This window comes from Salvia hispanica, chromosome 3 (assembly GCF_023119035.1).
Source record: "Salvia hispanica cultivar TCC Black 2014 chromosome 3, UniMelb_Shisp_WGS_1.0, whole genome shotgun sequence".
Lineage (NCBI taxonomy): Eukaryota > Viridiplantae > Streptophyta > Magnoliopsida > Lamiales > Lamiaceae > Salvia > Salvia hispanica.
Genome location: NC_062967.1, coordinates 25,963,893 through 25,987,076, shown reverse-complemented (window position 1 = coordinate 25,987,076; position 23,184 = coordinate 25,963,893). Strand labels below are relative to the sequence as shown.

General features: G+C 32.5%; 1 protein-coding gene across 1 annotated transcript; it reads left to right on the top strand.

Annotated features, from left to right (window-relative positions):
* Nucleotides 1-5,464: 5,464 nt before the first annotated feature.
* LOC125216275 (mini zinc finger protein 2-like) lies at nt 5,465-6,736 on the top strand. The gene is made up of 2 exons (XM_048117948.1): nt 5,465-5,998; nt 6,502-6,736. The coding sequence occupies exon 1, from the start codon at nt 5,697-5,699 to the stop codon at nt 5,943-5,945; it is 249 nt and encodes an 82-aa protein (XP_047973905.1). The 5' UTR covers nt 5,465-5,696; the 3' UTR covers nt 5,946-5,998; nt 6,502-6,736.
* Nucleotides 6,737-23,184: the final 16,448 nt, after the last annotated feature.

Sequence of the window (23,184 nt, the reverse complement as noted above, 5' to 3'; positions counted from 1 at the left end):
TGAATTATATTAGTATGTTTTACTTAAATTTATGAAACTAAAACGACAATAAAATATAAAATGGAACTGAAAAATCAAACATCCAACACTGAGAATCGAACTTTATAGGCAGCCAAATTCATGGGGAACCATGGGCACCCTTGCCCCATATGTGGCTTCGCCACTGCGTACATAGACATTTTATTATGTATGTAAGTGTAATACTCTCTTCGTCATATTCTAAGTGGAACATTGCTTATTCGGCACGAGATTTTATGTGATAGTTTTATGAATTACTCCATCCTCTCCCACTTTAGGATTTCCATTTGAATTCGGCACGGATTTTAAGAAATATAAAAGAAAGTTGGTGAAAAAGATTGTGGAATGTGGATCCTACTTTTTTATATTACACCCCTCGTTCCATAGTAATGGAGGCGTTTCTTTTCGACACGGAGATTAAGAAAAATTGTGTTGGGTGAGTTAAGTAAAGGGAGAATAAAGTGGAAAACGAAAAAGGTAAAGAGATAAAAAGAGCAAAAAGTAAGAGAGAGTAAAGAGGTGTGGAAAAATGTGTTGACTTTTACTAAAAAGGGAAATGACTCTATTATTATGGAACGTACCTAAATGACAAAATGACTCTATTACTATGGAACGGGGGGAATAGTTTATAATAAAATGTGAGTCAAAAAAAGGTTAGTAGAATGTGGGGCCTATTATCATTTATGGAATATTTCAACCGAGACTCCTAAAGTGGGACACCTTAAGATGATAAACCGGGACCCCTAAAGTGATGAGCCGGAGGGTGTGAATAGAAAGAAAATAAAATAAGTGAGAGAAAATGATAGAGCATGAGATTTACTATATTTTAAGAAATGTGTCAATTAGAGTAAGACAATTTAAAAGTAAAAATTTGTCACTTAGAATGAGACGAGAGAATAACTATTATTTATACTATTCACGACTTATGTCACACGGCAAGAGCAAAATAGTGACAAAAGCTACTATTTTCGCATTCTTATGTAAAATGAATTATGATGACGCGTTAATTAACTCCATTATTAATTTCTTGGAATGAAGAATAAATGTTTGGCCGTCACGTCTGTTTTGTTGCCGGATTGCACTTTCAATGGAGAATGTTAGAATGAAATGTAACGTAATATTGCTGATATATATATATATATAGGGGTGCGAGCATATCATAACTCATATTTATGTGATAACCTAATAATCCTATCATTTTATGGGTCAAAAGTATCATTTTTACTAAAAATGATATTTATATACGGTAAAATGATATTTTTTCAGCATGCATAAAATGATACTCCCTCCGTCCGCCATTAGGAGTCCCATTCATGGGCGGCACGGGTTTTAAGAAATGTTATGAAAAGTGGGTGAAAAAAAGTTAGTGGAATATGGGTCCCACTTATATATATTAGTTTGAAATGAAATGTGAGTGGAATGAGTTAGTGGAAGGTGGGACCCTATTACCATTTATGGTAAAAGTGAACCGGGACTCTTATTCGCGGACGGACTAAAATGGAAAAACGGGACTCCTATTCGCGGACGGAGGGAGTACTTTTATTCCGTAAAATGATATTCTGTTCCATAAAATGATATTTTTCGTACATAAAATGAGAGTTATTAGGTTATCACCATAAATATGAGTTATGATATGATCACATCCATATATATATATATATATATATATATAACCCCAATTTGCGTGATAACCCTATAATTAAATCTCCACCACACATTTTTAAAATATGTGGTCTAGATTTAATCTAACAAAACTATCATTTTATCAAATAAAACTATCATTTTCGGATATATTAAGGGCAAAATTGTCATTTCATTTTAAAATTTGGTGGGAAAGAAGAAAACTTGACTCAAACGCCCCATTCAATTTCTCTCACACTCAAACCCTGCATCAATTTCTCTCACAATCAAACCCTCTGAATCGCGTTTCAAAGCCTTTGAATCGAAGGAAAAATCATCCGATTCTGGAAAATGTCGAAGGAAAACGATCAAGCATCATCGAAGAAAGGTTGGATGAAGTTTATTACTTATTTCACTTTTGATTTTGCTCGATTTATCATTTTGCTGGAGATTTTCTCGATTTTTTTTAGATTCTGTAGTTTTTTAGTGTAGATATTTCTTATATTTATACAATATCATTCATGCATAACAATATTGAGAACAATCTATATATTTAGATTTACATTTTGTTGTGTGTGCTGCTGGCGTGTGTTTTTCTGTGTTTGTGTGTGTGTTTTGCTTTGTTTATGTGTGTTTTGCTGTGTGTGTGTGTTGCTATGTGTTTGGATGATCTGTTTAAATGTAGAAATTGTGCTTTTGCTTGATAAAATGATACTTTGGGTGCATAAAATGATAGTTTCTGAAAATGATAAAATGATACTTTGTGACTGGTGTTTTGTTCTACTTAAGTGACAAGTTATGCCCTCTCTGCTTTTTTTGAACTCATTGAAATTTAGAAAATGATAGTTTCAGAAGATAAAATGATAATTGCCCTTGATAAAATGATAGTTTCAAGATAAAATGATAGTTTCATGGGATAAAATGATAGTTTCAGATTATAAAATGATAGTTGATAAAATGATAATTGCCCTTGATAAAATGATAGTTTCAAGATAAAATGATAGTTTCATGGGATAAAATGATAGTTTCATGGGATAATATGATACTTTATGTTTGTGTGTGTGTGTGTCCTGAGGCTACTGCTGTTGTGTTTGTGTGTGTTGTTGTGTGTGTCTCTGTGTTTTTGTGTGTGTGTGTGTTGCTATGTGTTTGGATGATCTGTTTAAATGTAGAAATTGTTTTTTTGCTTGATAAAATGATACTTTGGGTGCATAAAATGATAGTTTCTGAAAATGATAAAATGATAATTTGTGAATACTTTGACTTTATATAATTACATAAACTGTTTAACACACTGAAATCTTTTGTTTATTAGTTAAGAACATTCGTGATGTTGAATTCTTCTTTCTAGATTTTTCTGCTTCCTGAATATTTTGGTGCTTATTGCTTCCGCAGCCTTCGAAGAGTCCTGCGGCTCAAACGAGAAAGAAGTCCGCCACAAAGCGGAAGAAAACAGAAGTTGTTGTCGCTGACAATGAACAGCCAGCGCCTGCTGTTAATGGCGCCCAGGAAGATGCCGCCTAACAGGCATGAAGTGCGTAGATGGTGAAGCCAAGCGCAAGCATGATAGGATCTCTAACTGAAACTCAGCGCTTGTTTTAATTACCATACTTCAGCATAGATTTTGTTGGTAGACATTTACTTATGTAGGCTTTAAACATTATTTTGCCATTGTTTGTGGTTCAATTTGAACTAGATTAGACTTTTCATTTGTAGGTCTGTGCAATGTGAAGAGAACTCTTCTGTATTGTTCAATTGAAATTATTTTGGAAGCCTTCTTCAAAGATAGTTTGTCATAGAAGTTTCCTTGTAGATGTAAACCGTTGTAGAAACTCTATTCCAAGGTTGCTCATTATGATCAGCCAGAAAAGTATCGTAATCCATTAAGTATCATGTTATCAGCCAAAAGTATTCATTTTATCAACTACTATGACTATCATTTTTATCATGATATGATCACATCTATATATATATATATATATATATATATATATATATATATATATATATATATATACTAATTGTTGTTCCAAGTTAGTTTATGCATTTTTTATATATGAGATTGAAAATTTTGATGTTTAAAAGTTAGAATTCAGAGAGAATAAATAGGAGAGATACTAAAGTGGGAGACAAGCAATGAAAGGGATATATTTTTTTTCATAAAAATTATTCAACTATCTTAGAACGAAAAGAAATATATAACTCAACTTACTTGGAACTAAGAGAGTACATATTTATTCTATCTTTAGCCATTGAAAGCCAAGTTTGTATTGGTTACAAATTAAATACTACTCATTCCGTCCATTAAATAATTGTCATGCATGGGACGTCAGACGTCACATACAATTTAAAAATCAATATATTTTTCTTTTCATTTTTAACAAGTGGATCTTCAGTAAATCATCATACTATAAAAGTGAGATTCACGTTTCACTAATTTAATCCATTCATTTTTTTCACCGAACCAAACAATTTTTTAAAATCTACACTATATTATAACTAATCTTTAAAACGTACGTGAACCAAGGGAGTAGTTAATGGTGAAGCTATGTGAATGGAATCAACCACACCACACAAGCTTCTCTATTCCCCCATGTCGGTCCTACATGGCTCACATGTGGTATAAAAAACACCCCAAGTAAGGTAACTTTGAAGTGGTCGGAACCTTACTAATTAGAAATTGAAATTTACCTCCTCAAATAGGACTACCATTGAGTACCAACATATAACCCAAATTACTACTTGTTCATATATTTGACGATTATATCATACTTGTCTGCCATTATCCTATTGTGTGTCTTCTTTCCCACCTTTCACTCATGGACCAATTGAATATTTAGCCAATGGATGCGTACCTTCAAAATATTAAACAATTTATTTGAATAAACAAAAAGAGTATATAGATTAATAATCGAAAGATCGCTCTAATCTATAGAGGCGCTGGTGTAATTCGAATTCGAGACATTTGACTTTAATAATACAAATTTATTCGAAAACCACTAATCCAAAAGTATATACTGTATATTAATAACTAAACATGAGTATCGCTCAAATTTATAGAGATGTTGGTGTAATTTGAACTCGAGACATTTGACTTTAATAATACAGTACATGGTTGTGGACATCCCTAAGGAGCTAGCTAGACTATACTCCTACATTATATTCTTAATGACACATTCGGTCACATTTCCTTAAACAGAACAAATATGAGTCAGATAAAATTAGATAAAATATGGGATCAGTGAGCTAGCTATATAGGTAACTAGACAAAAATTTTGATGACATGATTTGAAGGCCATGTTCAACTTGTCATTAAGGACCCACAAATTTAGAATTAGATGCCATTTTAAAGGCTAAATCAATCACTTTAAACACATCCAAAGCAAAATTATGCTTTCCCATCAAGAATTAGATTGTTGGCCTAATTCACCTTTTCAAGGCAGTTGGGAGATCATTTCTCAAGACCCTTCTACTCATTTCTTCAATCCATTTTCTTCCTTAATAATTTTGATTTGAATAAGTGCTCATTGACTACATTATATGCAAATAATTCAGACAATACCCCTCATGTCTTACAAAGAAAATTAAACAAAAGATATTAATATTGTTGACCTAAATTTCATGATTTGCTGTGGGAAAAAAGAAAATTGAAATGACACTCTGTATGTACGTGGCGTTTTGTTAGTGGATAAAATTTCTATGGGCAGAATCTTTATTAAACTCAATAGTGATAAATCTATTGCCACAACAAAGGGTATATATTTAAAGTAATAATAATTAAAAAAAAAATGGCAACTGCCCCAACCTTCACTTTTCAAGTGGGAAAAATAGGATCTTTGCCCATATAAATATACCCTCTTGCTAGGGTTAGGTTAAGGTGCTCTCACTTCAAATTAGTATTTTTGGCATTTTACCTTTATCTTCATCCCCTCCCTTGATTCCATTGTTGAAACCAAATTCTTCCCCAATTTAATCTACAAAGATCCAATTTTTTTTTTTTTTTTTTGAATTTTAATCAATTTTTTCCAAACAATTCTTGAAATTAGGGTTCTAGAAAAATGAAGAAGAGGCAAGTGGTGATGAGAAAAGAATCGGTTCGTCGAAGCTCAAGCAATCAAGTGAGATACGGCGAATGCCAGAAGAACCATGCAGCGAATATCGGGGGATATGCGGTGGATGGGTGCCGGGAGTTCATGGCAGGCGGCGCAGAAGGGACGGCCGCTGCCCTCAGCTGCGCCGCCTGCGGCTGCCACAGGAACTTCCACCGCCGCGAGGTCGACCGCGAAGACAGCTCCTCCCCTTCTTGATCCATTATTTTGATTTTCAAGATTCAAGAAAATCAACCTGCCTTAATTAAACGGTCTGTTTTTTTTTTTCCTTCCAAAAATATATTGGAAACTGGGATTGTTGTAATTATACAATTTTACTCGGAAATTTGACCAATTAAATATTTGATCAAAGTCAATTCTCTTAAGTTGAGCTTTAATTTATTCAATTCCAATCAGTGCTATCATAAAGAAATTCAGAAATTTAAGCTTTGATTTATTCAATTCTCTGTTTATTTTAGTTGTAAATCGATAGTGTTATTTATTTATCTATCAGTTTTTTACTAATTAAATGTGATAGAAGTTTTGTAGTAGTTGATAAGTATTCCGTCTCTGCTGCTCATTTTTTGCTGTTTTTTTATTCATTAGTTATAGAGAGCAAATAAAATAAGGGCAAAAATAGAGAGCTAAAATGGACTATCTTCAGACAATAATCAATCTAAGTGATGAAGATCTCAGACAGAGGATCCAACATGGAAATTTACAAAATTGAATTGCTATTAATTAAAAACAGGTGTGATAGGCTGTTGTTGAACAGGCTGCATATATCAATGGAATCATCCAGTTAAGAGGAAGAATAAAATAGGGTGATCGGATTTGGATCTTTTTGGGAGAGTGAGGAACCAAAAGACAGGATATGTAAGAATTCCAACTGTTCAACTAGTTGTTTTTTCATTTTTTTTTCACCAAACAAATAGGAAGGAAGCTTTATATAATTAATTTGATATTGTTATTATTGTTTTTCTTGATTAATCAACAAGATAAGGCCCACGTATCCAGTCATGTTTCCTGTCGATAATGCAGATTTCCAATTTGTTTACTCACGTAAAGTTGACTAAAGTTGAAGTATTTAATTAATATAACTCCTAGTAGAGATCATCTTCTTAATTTTTTTCACTAGTGGGACTTATAATAGATATAGAGATAGGTACATATATTTTATTGAAATGGGAGACAATAGGTGGATTCAAATCAATTACTTTTTTTTCACATAAAATAATGAAATTGATTATGTTGTAAACCCTTCGTGAAGATCCACTGGTGTGAGATATATACTTATTTAATATGGTGCATTCGAAATTAATGGTACTTTAAGCACCCGTTTGATTTTTCACTATTTTTCATGATTAGAAACTATGTTTATCTTTATCTTCTCATGTCCCGTTGCCCAAGAAAATTTTGGCATATCTTATATTGTATCTTGTCTAACAAACTGAGTCATCCAAGAATACTTAGATTTGTAAATGAGCGGATATTCACGAATTACTTGAATCACCTTCAAATATGAATCCGTAGGAGTGTTTTGTTTGGTGAGACAAAAGAAAATATGAATCAAACTCAAGGATAATTTATTTAGTTTGTTAGTTTTCGAATTCGAGCAAACCATACATCTTACGATGAAACATTATACTAATGCACGGTTGATTTCTCTAAAGATCTTATGCAGAATGACATAAACTTGTAATATGTTCATATGATTTCTCTAAGGCACGGATCCTTATAAATTTAATAATTCATTCTGATTCAACTAAAAAATAATCAAAATTCAAAAGTAGTGATAAATTTTTACAAAGAAAATATTTACCATTAATTAAACAGATTTGATTACTTATAATTAATTACCACAAACACGTGCCGATTTTTTAAAAAATAGATAGCAACTAGGTATCATTAATAATGCTTAAAATAGAACAGTTCTTCTCAAAGGTTTTGATGATGAATGAAAAGCTCGATATATATGTAGAGAGATCTCAAATAAAAATAATTTTTGTTTCATGTAAAATCTGGTCCTTGAATAGGCGTTTAAGTTTGATAGTACTTATTTGATAAATGTTTATTTGCATAAATATTTTTAATCAATAGTTGCGAATTTCGAGAAACAGACATAAAAATTTTTATTAGGGTATCTTGCAGTGGAGAACTCTTTAAAAAGAAGCAATAAAAACTAGAAGACAAAGTTCATCACATTATTAAAATAAACCGTCTGTCGGAATGAACTAGAAAGTCTTTAAATTCAAGCAAAAGTTTTATAGAAAGAGACTTACTTTTTCACAAAATTACCGCAGTTAGAAAGGTAATTTTTCAATTGGGTGAGCATTCGGGTTTCAGTTCGGTTTCAGTTAGAAAGGTAATTTTGCCAAAACCGAACCAAACCCGTAAAACTAAATTTAGTTCAAAATCCAAACCGAACTGAACCGAAAAACCGAAAATCGAACTTCAAAAACCGAACAAAATCGAAAAACCGAAAAAAATAGTATATATTAATATATATATATATAATTTATTTTATTTTATATATACTAATAAAATATAAATATATATAATATAAAATTAATAGAATATATATAATACATATTATATAAAATATATTAAAAGAATATAAATTATATATATGATATAATATATTAAATTAATAGAATAAATATAAATAATATTATATTTAAAATATTCGATTTTTCGTTTTTTTCCCCCAAAACCGAACCGAACCGAAAAATCGAAATTTTTTGTATATTTAAAACCGAACCGAAAAACCGAAAAAACCGAACCGAATTTTAAAATTTCGGTTTAGTTCGGTTCGGATATTCGATTTTTTTTCTCACCCCTACAGTGCAGTCAAGTTTTCTTATTTGTTTTTGTATTATTTTTGGAGGAATCAAATTTCTTATATAAAACTGATGCAGTCCTTCATTTTAAACAACAATGTATATGTGCATAGTTTGGCTAAGTTTAACGAAAAATTTGAAGAGGTTTAGTTGGGAAATTTGTGACTAACAAAAGTTTGTGATTTTTGTTGGCAATTAGTTGACCTTAAACAAACATAGTAGCCTTGAGGTAGAATATATTAATGAGATGATAATCAATCCACATGTTCTTAATGTGAAATTCATAGGGATGAGCGACGAATATTACAAAGAAATCACCAATATATAAATACGAAATTACAATATGCAATCAAACTCACCATAGCACTAAGAAGCTTGTGATATATATATGGAACTTTCTCGCATTACCCACTTTCACAAATTTCATCATGGAATCAACCATAAGTTCCTAGCATAAAGAGAAAATCCGATGATGTATAAATGTGGGAAAAAAAAATACAAAATTAATAGTGAGTCATATGAAATAAATTTAAAAGTAAAAAATAGGTGGAAAGTTTTTAACTAAATGGGAACTTTGAGAATAAAATACTTATCCGGTGGTTTGCTAAGTCTAATTGGGTTAGAATTCGGTGTCCACTCTACTCCTCAAAGAGCGTAATGAATGAAGAATATCTTGACAATAATGATTGAAATGAAAATTGATGAAACGTCGTTATTGTGTGGTGGAGACTAAGATTCATAAGGCAATGATCCAGAATGCGCCTCAGTTGATTAGAGCCTATTTATGTTATAGACAAACCTCATATATACCACAATTCACTTTTCAATATTCCAAACCACAAATGTTCACTTACAATTTATGTCAATATTCACTATTTACTATTTCATGTCAATATTCACAAATTTATACCACAACACTTACAATTTATACCCTTGATCATATCACAATTTACTATTCCTTTTGACCATGAAATAATATCCATATTTGTCATTTTGGTTCATCCACAAAATAATATCTATATTACGTTTTCCATTTTTTATAAATGGACTTCATTTTCCACTAACTCATTACACTCACATTCTATTATAAAACCAAAATGAGACTTTAAATCGTGGACGGAGGGAGTATATTTATTTATCATATATCATTTATCAATTTTCAGTTATTCTCCAATTTCACATCTTATAATTTTCGTAACATAGAACCTAAATAGTTAAAAGTTCATCTACTATTAAATAGCATAATTTCAAATTCTTGATATTACATTAAATAAATGTAAAATGAACTCCAATTATAAAATGTATTAATGCATGACCAAATTTATTTATCAAAATCTTATTGAGGGCAACTGTAAGAGCTTGTTATCCTCGAAACTGGAACTGTCATTTTCTCCGTAGGGAACCATCGAAATTTTGAAATGAAGATGAATTGTAAATCGGCGTAAAATATAAACTAAAATAATAAAAAAAATGTTTTTTAATATAAAATATTGGTTTGCGATTAAAAAAAATGATTGAAATTATTGGACATAAAAAAAATTATAAATCCCAAAGATACTTTTAGATAAAAAAAGGTTGGGGAAAATAGTAAATCTCCAATGTCATGTATTACAAGTAAATAACAAGAAAGAGTGTCTTGTTTCATTTCACGGCGTAGATGATAATTAATGTGCCATGTCACCATTAAATTAGTAAAAAATTAAAAATTCATATACTCCCCCGTCCTCTATTAAGAGTCACTCTTTGACCGAGCACGAGTTTTAAGAAATATAAAAAAAATTGGTGGAATGTGGGACCCATTTATATTGGTTTTATAATAAAATGTAAGTGAATTGAGTTAGTGGAATGTGAGACTTACTTACTATTTATGGTAAAAATGAAGTGTGACTCTTAATTGAGGACAGACCAATATGAAAAAATGTGACTCTTAATGGAGGACGGGGGAAGTACTATTTAGAAATAGATTATCAATGTCGAAATGATATAATATCGTGAGTTGTCGATCGCTGCAAACTTCATATAGAGATCGATCATATATATTCTCTACATATATTGAGAGCTTTCACATCGAATACCCAAACCATGTGACTCAATTATTGATCCAATTCCCAATGTAACTAAACTATTTACAACTACCATGTTGAAAACAACATTTTAATTTCCATCGTTTATTTATCTTCAATATATATTACTCCACTACTCCATAGTCTCCTACAAAATAAAGTTATTTGGCTAGAAAATCTGATCAGGTTTTGATCCATATGACGAAAGTAAATCTACAATCAAAAGATATTTATTATCCATATGAGCATGTCTAAAACTCTTTTATTTTAGATATAATAGTATAATTCTAGCATATAATAATTCTATTTAAAGTATTTGAACTTTAGTAAGATCCTCGAATGGAATTGAATCAGAGCCCAATCATAAAAGGGCTGAGTTTTGCATAATTTGGGCCCAATTCATAAATTATCTAGTTCCATTTTGTATAGTTACTAGTTAGATTTGGTCAGATTATGAAAATTTCTAGGCCATGTTGAAGTTGAGATGGTTATTCGATTGACCGGCTATACTCAAATCGATTAAGTTGGTTAATCGATCCGAGTTATAATTCGATTCACTAATTAATCGAAAAATTACTGCAAATATAATTTTTAAACTAGTTTTAAATCTTCTCCTGGGCCTTAGGTCCATACGAATTAGGCCCCATTTACAGATTTTGAAAATAGTCACAAAATTTATTGACTCAAACAAGATCCAAAGAGACTGGCTGTTTAGGCTGTGAGTTCTTAATTTAGTGTGTACAGTCTTTTGATTTGCCCTTATAGTGCTTATTTCAGATGTGATTTTTCAATATATTTTGGTGGAAATCAAACACACAATACTAAAAAAAAATCAAACTCTGTATTCATTTTTAGGATTGACTACATATTAACAAGAAACATAAACAACCATTGAAAGCTAAAAGATATAACTAAACTGTTTGAAGTATATATGGTTAGAGCCTAAAACTATACTTTGCTTCTTGCTCTTTCTAGCCTCAATTTTGCAGGTCAAAACTCATTGATGTGAAACAAATAAAACAATCAAAACAAAACAAACCTATACTTGAAAACTCAAAAGAAGCAAATATTAAGGCTGTTCATCTCCCACCACTATTTCGTTGTGAATGGGATCCTCTCCGCGTCGAACTCTTCTCTTCTGAGACTCGTTCGGGTCAACAACCATCGCAGGGGAAGGCGCGATATCCAATTGCGTGCTCGTGTCTTGCAATGCATCATCACCACCCCTTCTTAGAGCAAGATCCACCCTTCTCAGCCCCGAGACAGTTTCCACATCGACAGACAGAAACGCAACGAAGAAGACTGCAACGACGGCCACTCTGTAGATCAAGCAGCCCATTTCTTGCAGGGTGAGGCTCAAGGGGGATTTGTTGTTGTTGAGACAATATATGTTGTCATTATTATATGTGTTGTGAGGTTAAATAAAGAAATAAAGTAGAAAAAAGGGAAGGCCTAAGACATGAAGAGAAGTTGGATTCACCCCAATCATAAGCAAATATCTAAGGCTGTTTTAGAAGACTGACATGTTTGAATAAAAGTTAGTTGGAATGAAGCCAAGAATATGTGGATTTGTTTTAGACCAACGCTCAATCAATCCCTTTTATTATGCCTCTTCCGATTTTCCATGTCATATATCGCGCTCTTGTATTTTCCACGTTGGATATTCTTCATCCCCTATAAAGGGAGTTGTGGAATGGCTGCAAGAATTGAGACAGAAGCCATTGAAAGCAAAGATTTGTACAGTTGGAATAAAGTGGGAATAACCAAAAATGCCAAGTGAATTTTGCTTTATTTGTTGCTCTTATTTGATTTTGCACTTTAGAATTCTAAGCTCTCCTCTCTATGCACAGTCTTGTGTTTAATGAGTGTCTCTTTATGCTTTTCTTTTGCTTCTTCTTTAGTTAGATTATTCAGTTTCAATTTTAAACCCTCCATTTCAAATTTCTTTAGGGATGAAATTACTCTTCTATAAATGGAAATATAAAAAGTTGGATTGTAGTAATTGCTTTCGTGCATGTAAAACTTTCAAGTTTTAAAATGGAGGGGTAGGATTCATTTCATCTAAATAAGATAGCATAGATAATAAAATTTACACTTTTATTGTTTTATATAAAGGGTAATTATACAAGTTTCCTTAGCTTGCAAGTTTATGGGATAAGCGGTAGGATTGTTTTAATTTTTTTTCCACATTAAATGTTATGGTATTTGAGTACTATTGGTATAGAGTAGTCGTCGTAAGTTTTATGTCTCACATATGTGACATATGATAGAATCCTAAATAGAATTAGATTTTTAATATAATACATTAATTGGTATTAGATACATTTTTCCCTAATTAATTAACTGTCAATTGTATATATTGATTTATGTAAGACGTTTCCTAATTAGTCATTAAGTTTGACTAAATATATGTTCCTCTACTAATAAGGAAAATGAAGAATATATTAACATAATTATAAGTATATGTATGCGTTATCATTAAGAGAAAGGAATAGTATTTTATTCCTCTGATTATTAAGGGAAGAAAAGGACGCATATATATAATTATGGTTTGATATATTATTGGCTAACAAAATCAAATCAAATTATTATGTTCAATTATTTAATATGATTTTGGTATTACTTGGTCAAAAAGAAACGTCCTAATTAAAAAGCCACTTTGATGGAAAGAGCTTTAAGGTTCTAAAATTAGGGTTTGTCCTCTCTCTACCCTATAAATACAAGTGTGGTGATCCCATCAAATCACACACATTACAGAGAACACATAAACGAGGGAAAGAGAGAGAAACAAATCCTTGGAGTTTGCAGCTGCGCTACTACGCCAAAGAAAGTCCGAGGAAGTTCTATCCGTGTCCGAGGAAGTTCTATCTTTCTTCCCCAATCGCTTCCGCTATGGATCATAAAGGTAAGTTTTCGATCCATTATGTTTATGATTAATGCGTGAAATACATGTTGTTCGAAGATCTTGCTTTATTTATATTCAATTATGTATTCTTGAATATATGATAATAAAATAATGTCCAACAATCGTTTCTAGTGTTATTAATGGTGGTACACAATCGATGTACGCAGTAATTAGGATTTTTATAATAATGTTTTTTCTTTTATCTCTCTCTATCATATCTTATAAAACCAGGTTGGTGTACACTTACATCCAAAATGAAAACAGAGCATTTTTTTGGTTCAAAAATGTTGAGTTTCGTCTCTTAAAAAAAAGATTTGTATGAAATTCTCAAGTTGTTGATATTTATGGGATAAGAAGTATTTCTCAAAAGTAAAATGTAACGAGAACTACGAAGGCCGAGCCCAAAATAAACTCGTAACTTTTGAGCCCAATATCACATTGTTATTGGGCGTAGCCCATCTGACCATCAGGCCTTTATCTTTTTAAAAAAACAAGCCCATAGTATCAATTTTATATTGCTCTGGAGGCCATTAACAACCTCGTTTCTTATCCATCTCTTAACTATCTTTTACCTATAATATTCATGGGCTCACACCACTTTTTATCTCTTATTCAAGAGACAACACCTGCTACCACTTTTAACTATCTCTTCTCTTTACTATTTATGAGTCGACCGTTTCATTTCATCAATTTAAAATGCAACTAATTAAATTGTTTATTAAAAATACGTAATGAAGAGAATGTGCTCCACATCATTAGTAATGTAGTGTAATTGTATAAATTGTAGTAAATAAAATGATGTGTATGAGTAATGTGTTATTTAAATATTCTAAAATTAGAAAGTCCATACTTTTCAGGGACAGATGGAGTATATTATTTTGACGCGTTAGGTTTTGGGTTAATTAATTAAACAAGACAGAAATAAATAAACATATAAAAGAAAGCATAAAAACAAATAATACAAAGCAGAAGAAATATATAGAGATTTGGTTTCAAGTTACAATGACGTAGTAATAATGTAATAATTAGTCTCACAAACCATTTACCTTTATGTCTCTCCAAAATTATGCAATAGAATAAGGTCTCTCTCGAGTGTACCTACCAGTTGGCCATTAAGGTATCCCCTCTTTCGAGTACATTTGGTAAGCCCCTCATACCAAAGCCCGCATTAAGGTATCAATCCCCTCTTTCAAATATAACTCCTATAACTTTCGAGTGCACCTACCCAGTTAGCCATTAAGTTGCCAATCCCCTTTTTTCCGTCCATCTCCAATTAATTGACACCTTTACTTTTGACTACTTTTGGTGATAAACTCCACATTCTACCATCCATTCCTCTCACATTTTATTACAAAATTAATATTCCTCCGTTCTCTCATAGTTGAGTCACTTTTCCATGTTGAGAAGTTTCCTCATAATTGGGTCATTCTTCCATGTTGAGAAGTTTCATTTTTCCATTTTGAGAAATTTATTCATAGTTTAATCATTTTCATATATAGTACTAATAATTAACATTTTTTCTCACTCTTACTTTACTCTGTCTGACTTTATTCTTTCTACTTTTTTCATTTTCTACTCTATTATTTTTACTTTTTTTCTCTCTCTTACTTTTTTATTTATCTACTTAACACACTAAACATCTATTTCTTAAACTTCGTGTAGAAGTTCCGCTTCAACTATAAGGGAACAAGATAATATATAAAAGTAGGACACACATCCCACTAACTATTTCCACCCATTTTCACTATATTTCTTAAAATCCGTGCCAAGTCAGTTAGTGCCAACTAATCAGGGATGGAGGCAGTGGCGGATACATGTAAGAACAAAGGTGTACGAATGTATCCCAAAACTGCAAGTGACCTAGTGGTAAAATGCTCTTGTTTCGTAGTGACAACCCAGGTTTGATTCCCTCAAGGCGCGGTTTTGGCTGTTATTTGTTCTAGCGCATTTTTTTGCTATTATTTGTTCAGCTTTCTAATGTTTGAATAAATATAACTATTTATTGCTTGTTCTCTCATTTGTTTCATACGCAAAAAATCATATACAGTGGAATATAACCTTTATTTTTTGTGTATTATTTGATTTAAATATTTAAAATTTTCTTCAAACTAAAATGAATTCTTATATAAATATTTAAGAACCTCTATTTTTTATAATTTAAAATTTTCTAAGTAATGATAGCGGAGAATGAGTCTCGTCCCAGTAAAAATGCACATATCATGAATTCGAATATTTACTTGCTAGGTGTTGTTCCATTTGAGGTCGTTGGTAGATTTATGCATTAGTTATGGACCTATGGTACAATGAAATATTAAAGATGGAATAAAACAGGCGGACATAAATATTCTTTTTCATTAACTGAATAAATTAGCAACAAACCAAAAATCTACTTTTACAAATTATTTTCCACCTAAGATATTATTCTTAATTTGGGATGAAGTTGACTATCACACAACAACCGAATTAATGGTGGCCAAAATTTAATACAAATGACTTTTATATATCCACAATCTTCAAGAGTACTCCCTCTGTCCCCTATTAGGAGTCACTCTTTGACCGGACACGAGTTTTAAGAAATGTAAAGAAAAATTGGTTGAAAAAGTTAGTGGAATGTGAGACCCATTTTTTTATATTGGTTTTATAATAAAATGTGAGTGAATTGAGTTAGTGGAATGTGGGACCTACTTACTATTTATGGTAAAAATGAAGTGTGACTCTTAATTGGTGACGGACCGAAATGGAAAAGTGTGATTCTTAATTGGGGATGGAGGAAGTAATAAACAGAGATAAAAAGTGGTTGAAGTTTTATTAGTATAAAATAGGATTCACTTTGTAAAAGAAAGAAATTTATCATAAATAGATATTACCTCATAATAGACTAGTTTTGTAGACGGAGGCAGTGGAAACAAATTTTGATGGAAAGACTAAAAATGAAAAAATATGTCTATTTTTTCTGGCCAGATATAGTATAATAGAGATGTAGTGTAAACACTCAATTTCCAAGCCTGCCTTCACAATGAAATCAAATGCAGAGTGATGCAAATCGGCGTGAAGACTAAAGGGGAAAAGGGAGGGCGGTGCGAAGACCTCCACCAAGATTGAAGAATGTGTCACTGTGAATAATTAACAACATAAATCTCAAAAAGGCAAAAAAAAAAAAAAAACGAAAAAAGAATACAGCTAACAAAGACCTGTTTATTTTGTCTTCGCTCCAAATTTAAATTGTGATTGGGTTTCATAAATACTATTTACAAAATTGAATGCATGTTAATTCTAACTATTCTTTGCTTTTTATATTAAGTTGAAATTAAAGTTACCCTTAAAATTAAATATCATGATTTTGAGTTACATAGTGTCTTATGCCTTTCGCCTACCATGCACACGGGTTTCTTTTAATATTTTACCTCAATGTGCAAAGTTAACAGTTTATCCTTTACCTATATTTAAAGTCATTTTAATTTAATTTGAGCTTTTTTCTAAGAAAAACCCATCGAAAATTAATTTAGTCCTCAGGGCTTGTTTGGTTAGGTGGTTTGTGAATTACATGATACTCATATCAGTATGATTTTCTTAGCTTGGTCCCAAAACTAGGAGCTTGAAAAGGAATATTGAATTGTTTGATATATCATGGCATCTGTTATGTTGGATATGCTAGACGAAATGACGTATATAGCCCCCCGTGTTCACTTCTAGTCCTTATCTTTGTCGCCTCCCATAAATACATTGTTGGGTCATAGTTGCGATTTGAATGAGCAAAAAAGTGGACCGGTAGCTCTCTATCCCGCATGCAACCAGTGAGTGTCCATATAACCATCATCGATCTCCACAATTCTGGGAATGTCGCTGACCAACATGTATCGTATTTACCACAAGTGATACAGTTTTCGTCGATACAAATATGGTGATGGGAGGATTCAATACGACCGTGACTAACCACTTACTATGTATGAACAATTAAAATTGACGTATATAGCCCCTAACACATGAAAATTGGTTGTGCAATTGTAAAAATATTCTAAAATACATTAGTTCAAATTCAAAATCTGAAATCTTCACACAAGAATCCTAACACATGACAAGATCCCATTTGTAAATTTATTATGAATATATGAAAACGACTTGGGCACGCATGTTATTAAGTAGTAATAAATGATACACTCAAATCTTATGCATACGACATATAATCCCAAATTATCCCAAAGGTTAATAATTCATAGGAAATTAATAATAACCACACAACATTGACCTCTATAAATAGTTACTGAATTTTAAACATTTCACAAGTATCTCACACTTATAAACAGAATAAAGATGGCCATTGTTTGGAGAAAGAGTTCAGTTGTGGAGGAAGACCTCATGCTGGCGCCTGGTTGGCGATTCGATCCAACCGACGAAGAGCTGGTCCAGTTCTATCTGTCAAAAATAGTGGGCTCCGAACCTCTCCCGGCTAAGGTCATGAAGGAGATTGATGCTCACCACTTCTACCAGCACCATCCCAAGAATCTTGGTAAGGAGTTCGATTCATTCGTTCATTTATCATATTCAGAATCATATATACCTCTAATCATTTTGAATTCTTCGCAGTGCATGGCTCGGAGTGGCTATTCATGGAATATTTCTTGATCCATGGAGATGAATATTTCCATGGAAAAATCGACAAGATGAAACTTGTTGGCGAAGGCAATGTCGGATACTGGCGTTCTCTAGGAAAAGAAGAGGAAATCGTGGACGAGAATAGAAATGTTATCGCCTTCAAGTTCCATTCTACCTTTTTCTCTCCCAAATCCAAAAGAACAAACTGGAGAATGGACCTCTACCGTTTGCCTATGCCCAACAATCAGGAGGTTTTCCATCTACTAATTATATTAACTAGGAAATAAATAAAACCAAAAATATAACTCTTCCAATACTGCATCATAGTAACTATATTAGCATAATTCTATTAACTTTTTAAAAATTTTGTTCTTCAATTTGAATTCAGGATTCAAGTAGAGAAGAATGGGTGGTGGCAAGGATCCAAGGAGAACAACAATTTTAAAGGTTGACAAATAATATATATTAATTCTTTGTTTCAATTTAGTAACAAGTTGTTGTTACTAATGAACAAAATTTTGTGTTGACAATAATAACAAACCCCATCCCTACATTAAAGGGTTTTATTTTCACCGAGTACACTGTTTATTTTCTTGATTTTACAATACTAGTAATAAGATTCTCCGAACCACCTTTATAAAATTTAAATAATGAAAATTATTCCTGAGTAGTGGAGTATTAGATATTGTACTAGACAATTCTATAGAATTTTCCACTCCTTTTGTTAGCCATTAATCATCTCAATTTGCCATTTCTGTCTATCGTGAAAAATGGTCTCTTTTGCTTCAATACAATATTAATTCCTTGTTTCAATGGAGTATACACCAATGTTTATAGTGTATGGAAAAAAGTTTAGTGAAGATAATAACAAACCCTATCCCCACAATAAAGGGTTTTACTTTCACTTAGTACTCTATTTTTTTTACATTAGTGATAAGATTCTCTATAATTACATTTAGATAAATATACATAATTGTACGTACACAATTAAACTTTTTTAAATATTTTACTTTGAAAATTGCTTTATAAACATTAACTGATTTAAAATAAATTTCATACAATCATTTCGCAAAACTTCAAAAAAAAATATTAAAGTTTTAACTTAAATATTTATATATTTAAAAAAAATCTTTACTAAATATTGTATAATTAATTCGAATCAAGCTCGAAATCATGTTACGATTGACATAAAATTTCTATTTCACTTCTTTCTTATTGCTACATATAATACAATAAATAAATAAAAATTAATTTTTGATTAATTTATATACATTTATCTTTTCTCTTAATTAAAAAATGATCCTATACTTAACTAATTAAAGTTAATCTTGCCATCAAAACTCATCCCAAATCGCAAATTGGCTCAATCTCTTGGATGATTGAGCCATCACTAGCAGTCACCTAAAAAGATAGGCTCTTTCCGATGTCTATTTGTAATCGTTGTCATGAAAGTTTGGTGTCATTTTTATCAGGTGAACTGACTTTGTATTGCCAAATTATATCCTTGAAATTTAACTAATTGATGAGTGTGAACTTGTAAGATTTGATTAATATTGACATTTGATGGAATTTAAATAATTGGATTCTGCCTTTGTTCAAGTTAGTAATGTAGTAGTAATATTTAAACAGAATTAAATAGGCCTCTTTTTTTATTAATTGAAAATGAAATAATATATTTGCTATATTAAATAATACTAATAGATATGATAAGTATAAAATATTTACTTGGCTTTTCAATCTCGTCTTCACTCGGTCCTGTTCTTAGCTCCTAACAGCCACAATCTTGATGTCATGCATACAAGTGAAAAATATTTGTGTGAGTATTTGCGGCACATTGTTGGATTTAGACAGCAAGGGCCGTCACTCTGTACTTACCAAGCAATGTGCGACAGTTCACTGAGCAAAGAAAATTTACGAGCTATATGCGAACAACAATAAAAGTTAAAATTACGATATGATTTTTAATAAGGTATACTTATCGAGCAAAAATGTGTTTGTTGAGGTACTGAATCCACGCGTACTCGGTAAACACCCCAATGCCCGAGCAAGAGTAGGAGATCACACTCACAATAAGGGCTATAATAAAAATTTGATAATATTTTTTCTGTTACCGTTAACAAAACAAGTCACAATAAAGAATTTTAAATACAAAATAATTTTTGCTTTAAATCAAAATTTTGAAAAGACAAAATAAGCATGTTCATACATAAATTCTTAAATATCTACTAAAATTAATGGATGAAGTTCTTTAAAGAGAAAATTAGAGAAATATTAAAATGATGAATAATTGGTCATCTATATGCGTGTTGTTATTAATAGTGTGGGGCTCATAAATCCAATTTATATTGCAAAAGCGTATGTAAAAAAATAAATAATAAGGATGTTTCGGACCGTAGGAAAACTGACGTATAATTGGTAAAGTAGGATAGATGAAGAAGAGGATAATTAAATATAGTGTTAGTGGATAATGAAATTTACATTATTATTAGTGTTTAATGATGGGCTTGTGGTATAAGTTGTACTCCCTCCGTATTAAAAAAAAATAGAAACATTTGAAATAGCACGAGTTTTAATGCATAATTGGTAAAGTACGTAAGAAAAATTGGTTAACTAAGAAAGATGAAAAGAAAAATGAGTAAAGTAAGAGAGAGAAAGAGAAAAAATAGTGAACGTAGAGTTAGTGGATTGCGGGGTCCATGTCCTAAATAGAAAGATTTTAAAGTTTCTATTTTTAAGGAACGACCTCAACCCCTTGACAATGAAAAGTAGCCACATACTCGCCAGAAACTGAAACCCCCGAACTCCTTCCCCTCCCCCCAAAGATTGAACACGAAGCCGAAGTACTTCGCCTATCATCCCCCGAACCCCCCAACCCTGTCGGCCCCAACCAACTCAAAATCGCAACATTTGAGTCCAAATCCCAAAATTTTGAGTTCCGCTATGGGAAGAATCCTTTTTGCAGCTCCAAAATGTTGACTTTTAGTAAAAAGGGGAAACCCATACCAACGGCAAAGGAAATAGGCCTCGTAGTGTTAAATAAATCAAACCCCCAAACTAGACCCCGAAAGCTTCCCGGCTTCCCCCGTACCATCTTTGATTTGAATTTTTCATTCTATTCATGGGATCGCAGCTAGAATTCGTCTTTGAAGCGTTTAGAAGATCCTGGGCATATTTTTTTGGGAAACGAACACTCCATCTTCCCTTGTTTAAATTTTCCCAACCCGAAAATAATTAAGCAAACCCAAAATCGTCATCTCAAACATATTCATCATACTCTTTTTAAAAAAAGAGTTGAAGACCCCATATATATTATATCATCAACATATAAAAAACCGGAGCAAGCTCCCGTTATTTCCCCTTCTTTCATACGTAGGCTCGTTAGCATTCGTTCAAATCCTCCGGAAAACGAATCCAACCCCACCACGCTCGGGCCCTTTAAGCCATATAAAGCTTTCTTCAACCCTAGACCTTAATTCCATGCCCAACAACGAATCCTTTTTCCGACATAGATTCCTCCTCCGTCTGGTTCGAAAGCAGATTTGACATAAAGTTGATAGATAGGCCACTTAAGATGTGCGCCAAACCCAAAGAACTTTCTCACGGTTTGGCGAGCACCGGAGAAACGTTTCCTCATAGTCGATGCCCCTTCCGCTAGCCCTTGACAAAAAAACAGCCTTGTGTTTGCACCCCCATCGCATTATCGCCTTGAACCCCCCTTAAGAATTGCCTCTTTTTTTCCCGGGCAAGTTTTCCCCGCCCCAAGTTCCTTTTTTTAAATTTTTCCCAATCCCCCATTCATTGCATCCCTTCTCTTCTCCGAAGATCATGGAACCGATTTGGACCCGCAACCTAAGAGCAAAAGTACATCTTTCAAAAAATTCGTTAGAGACCTATAGCCTCGTGGAGGGGGTGTTTCAAAGATGAACAACTACTTAATGAAGGTGGTGTATTTAATTTTGGGAGGATTTATGGGGCTGGTATAGGCGTATTTGGAGGAGTAGTATTTGGTGAGTTTATGGGGTTTTTTTGTGGTGTCGGAGGGTCGGCAACACGGAAACCATCACTGTGCCCAAAGGGGAAGAGAGTTTTGGGTATCTTGCTTTCTCCCAATCCCAGCCGCATCTTCATGAAAAACAACGTCTCGGAAAATCTTTTCCACTAAGAGGTTTATATTTTTTCTTTAGTTTGAGAAAGTACCCAAATGAAGATACACTTTTGATTTCCGTCTTTTGGGAGTGTTGAGAGCTCACCAAAGCATAAGCTACGCATCCAAAAAACCCTTTTGATTGCTCACCGCGGCTTCTACCTCCCCAAACTTCATATGGTGTCGATTTTTAACATTTTTTTAGGAGATAAATTCGAAGAATACCGGCGGAAAAAAACCCCCGCCCAGGAGTTGGGGAGATGCTTCGCCTTCAACATGCTTTCGCCATCTCTACAACGGTGCGATTTTTTTCCCCTCCCCACACCATTCCCCCGGGGATATGGTGTTGTCAATCTGCATTCCATTAGTCTCAAAAATGATTAAATTTTAGAGCAAAAATCCCCCCCCTTTTTCTCAAGAACCTTGATCTCTTTCACTTTGTTTCTCCACCATACCGAAATTCTTGAAGTTCTCAAAGACTTGGTTTTTTTTTCATAAAAAAAACCCAAATCATGCGACTATAATCATCGGGTTTTAAAAAATCCCTTCAAACGACTCGTTTTAAAACCCGCCAAATCAGATGAATGAGCTCAAGACAATTAGAAGCTCTCCCCGATACACCCAGGAAAGGATTTCCCTCCTTTTCCCCTAGATACATCCTTCACATAAACAAAATCATCAATTTTGGCCCCATGAACCATACCTTTCTCACAAGAAGCTTTAAACCATTGGTGTTGAGATGCCCAAAGTAAAAGCCCCTTTTGCCCTTGGGGAGAAACAAAGGGATTTTTCCACATTTTATATTAGGGAAAAATTTATTTCCCCCCATGCAAACCCTTTTAAAAAGATTTTCCCATTTTTTTTTTTTGATGACATAAAGATCTCAAAAACCCCAAAAATCCTAGATATCAAT

What these genes read in the sequence shown, in the direction of transcription:
- LOC125216275 (XM_048117948.1), top strand. Translation starts at nt 5,697, where the DNA reads ATGAAGAAGAGGCAAGTGGTGATGAGAAAAGAATCGGTTCGTCGAAGC.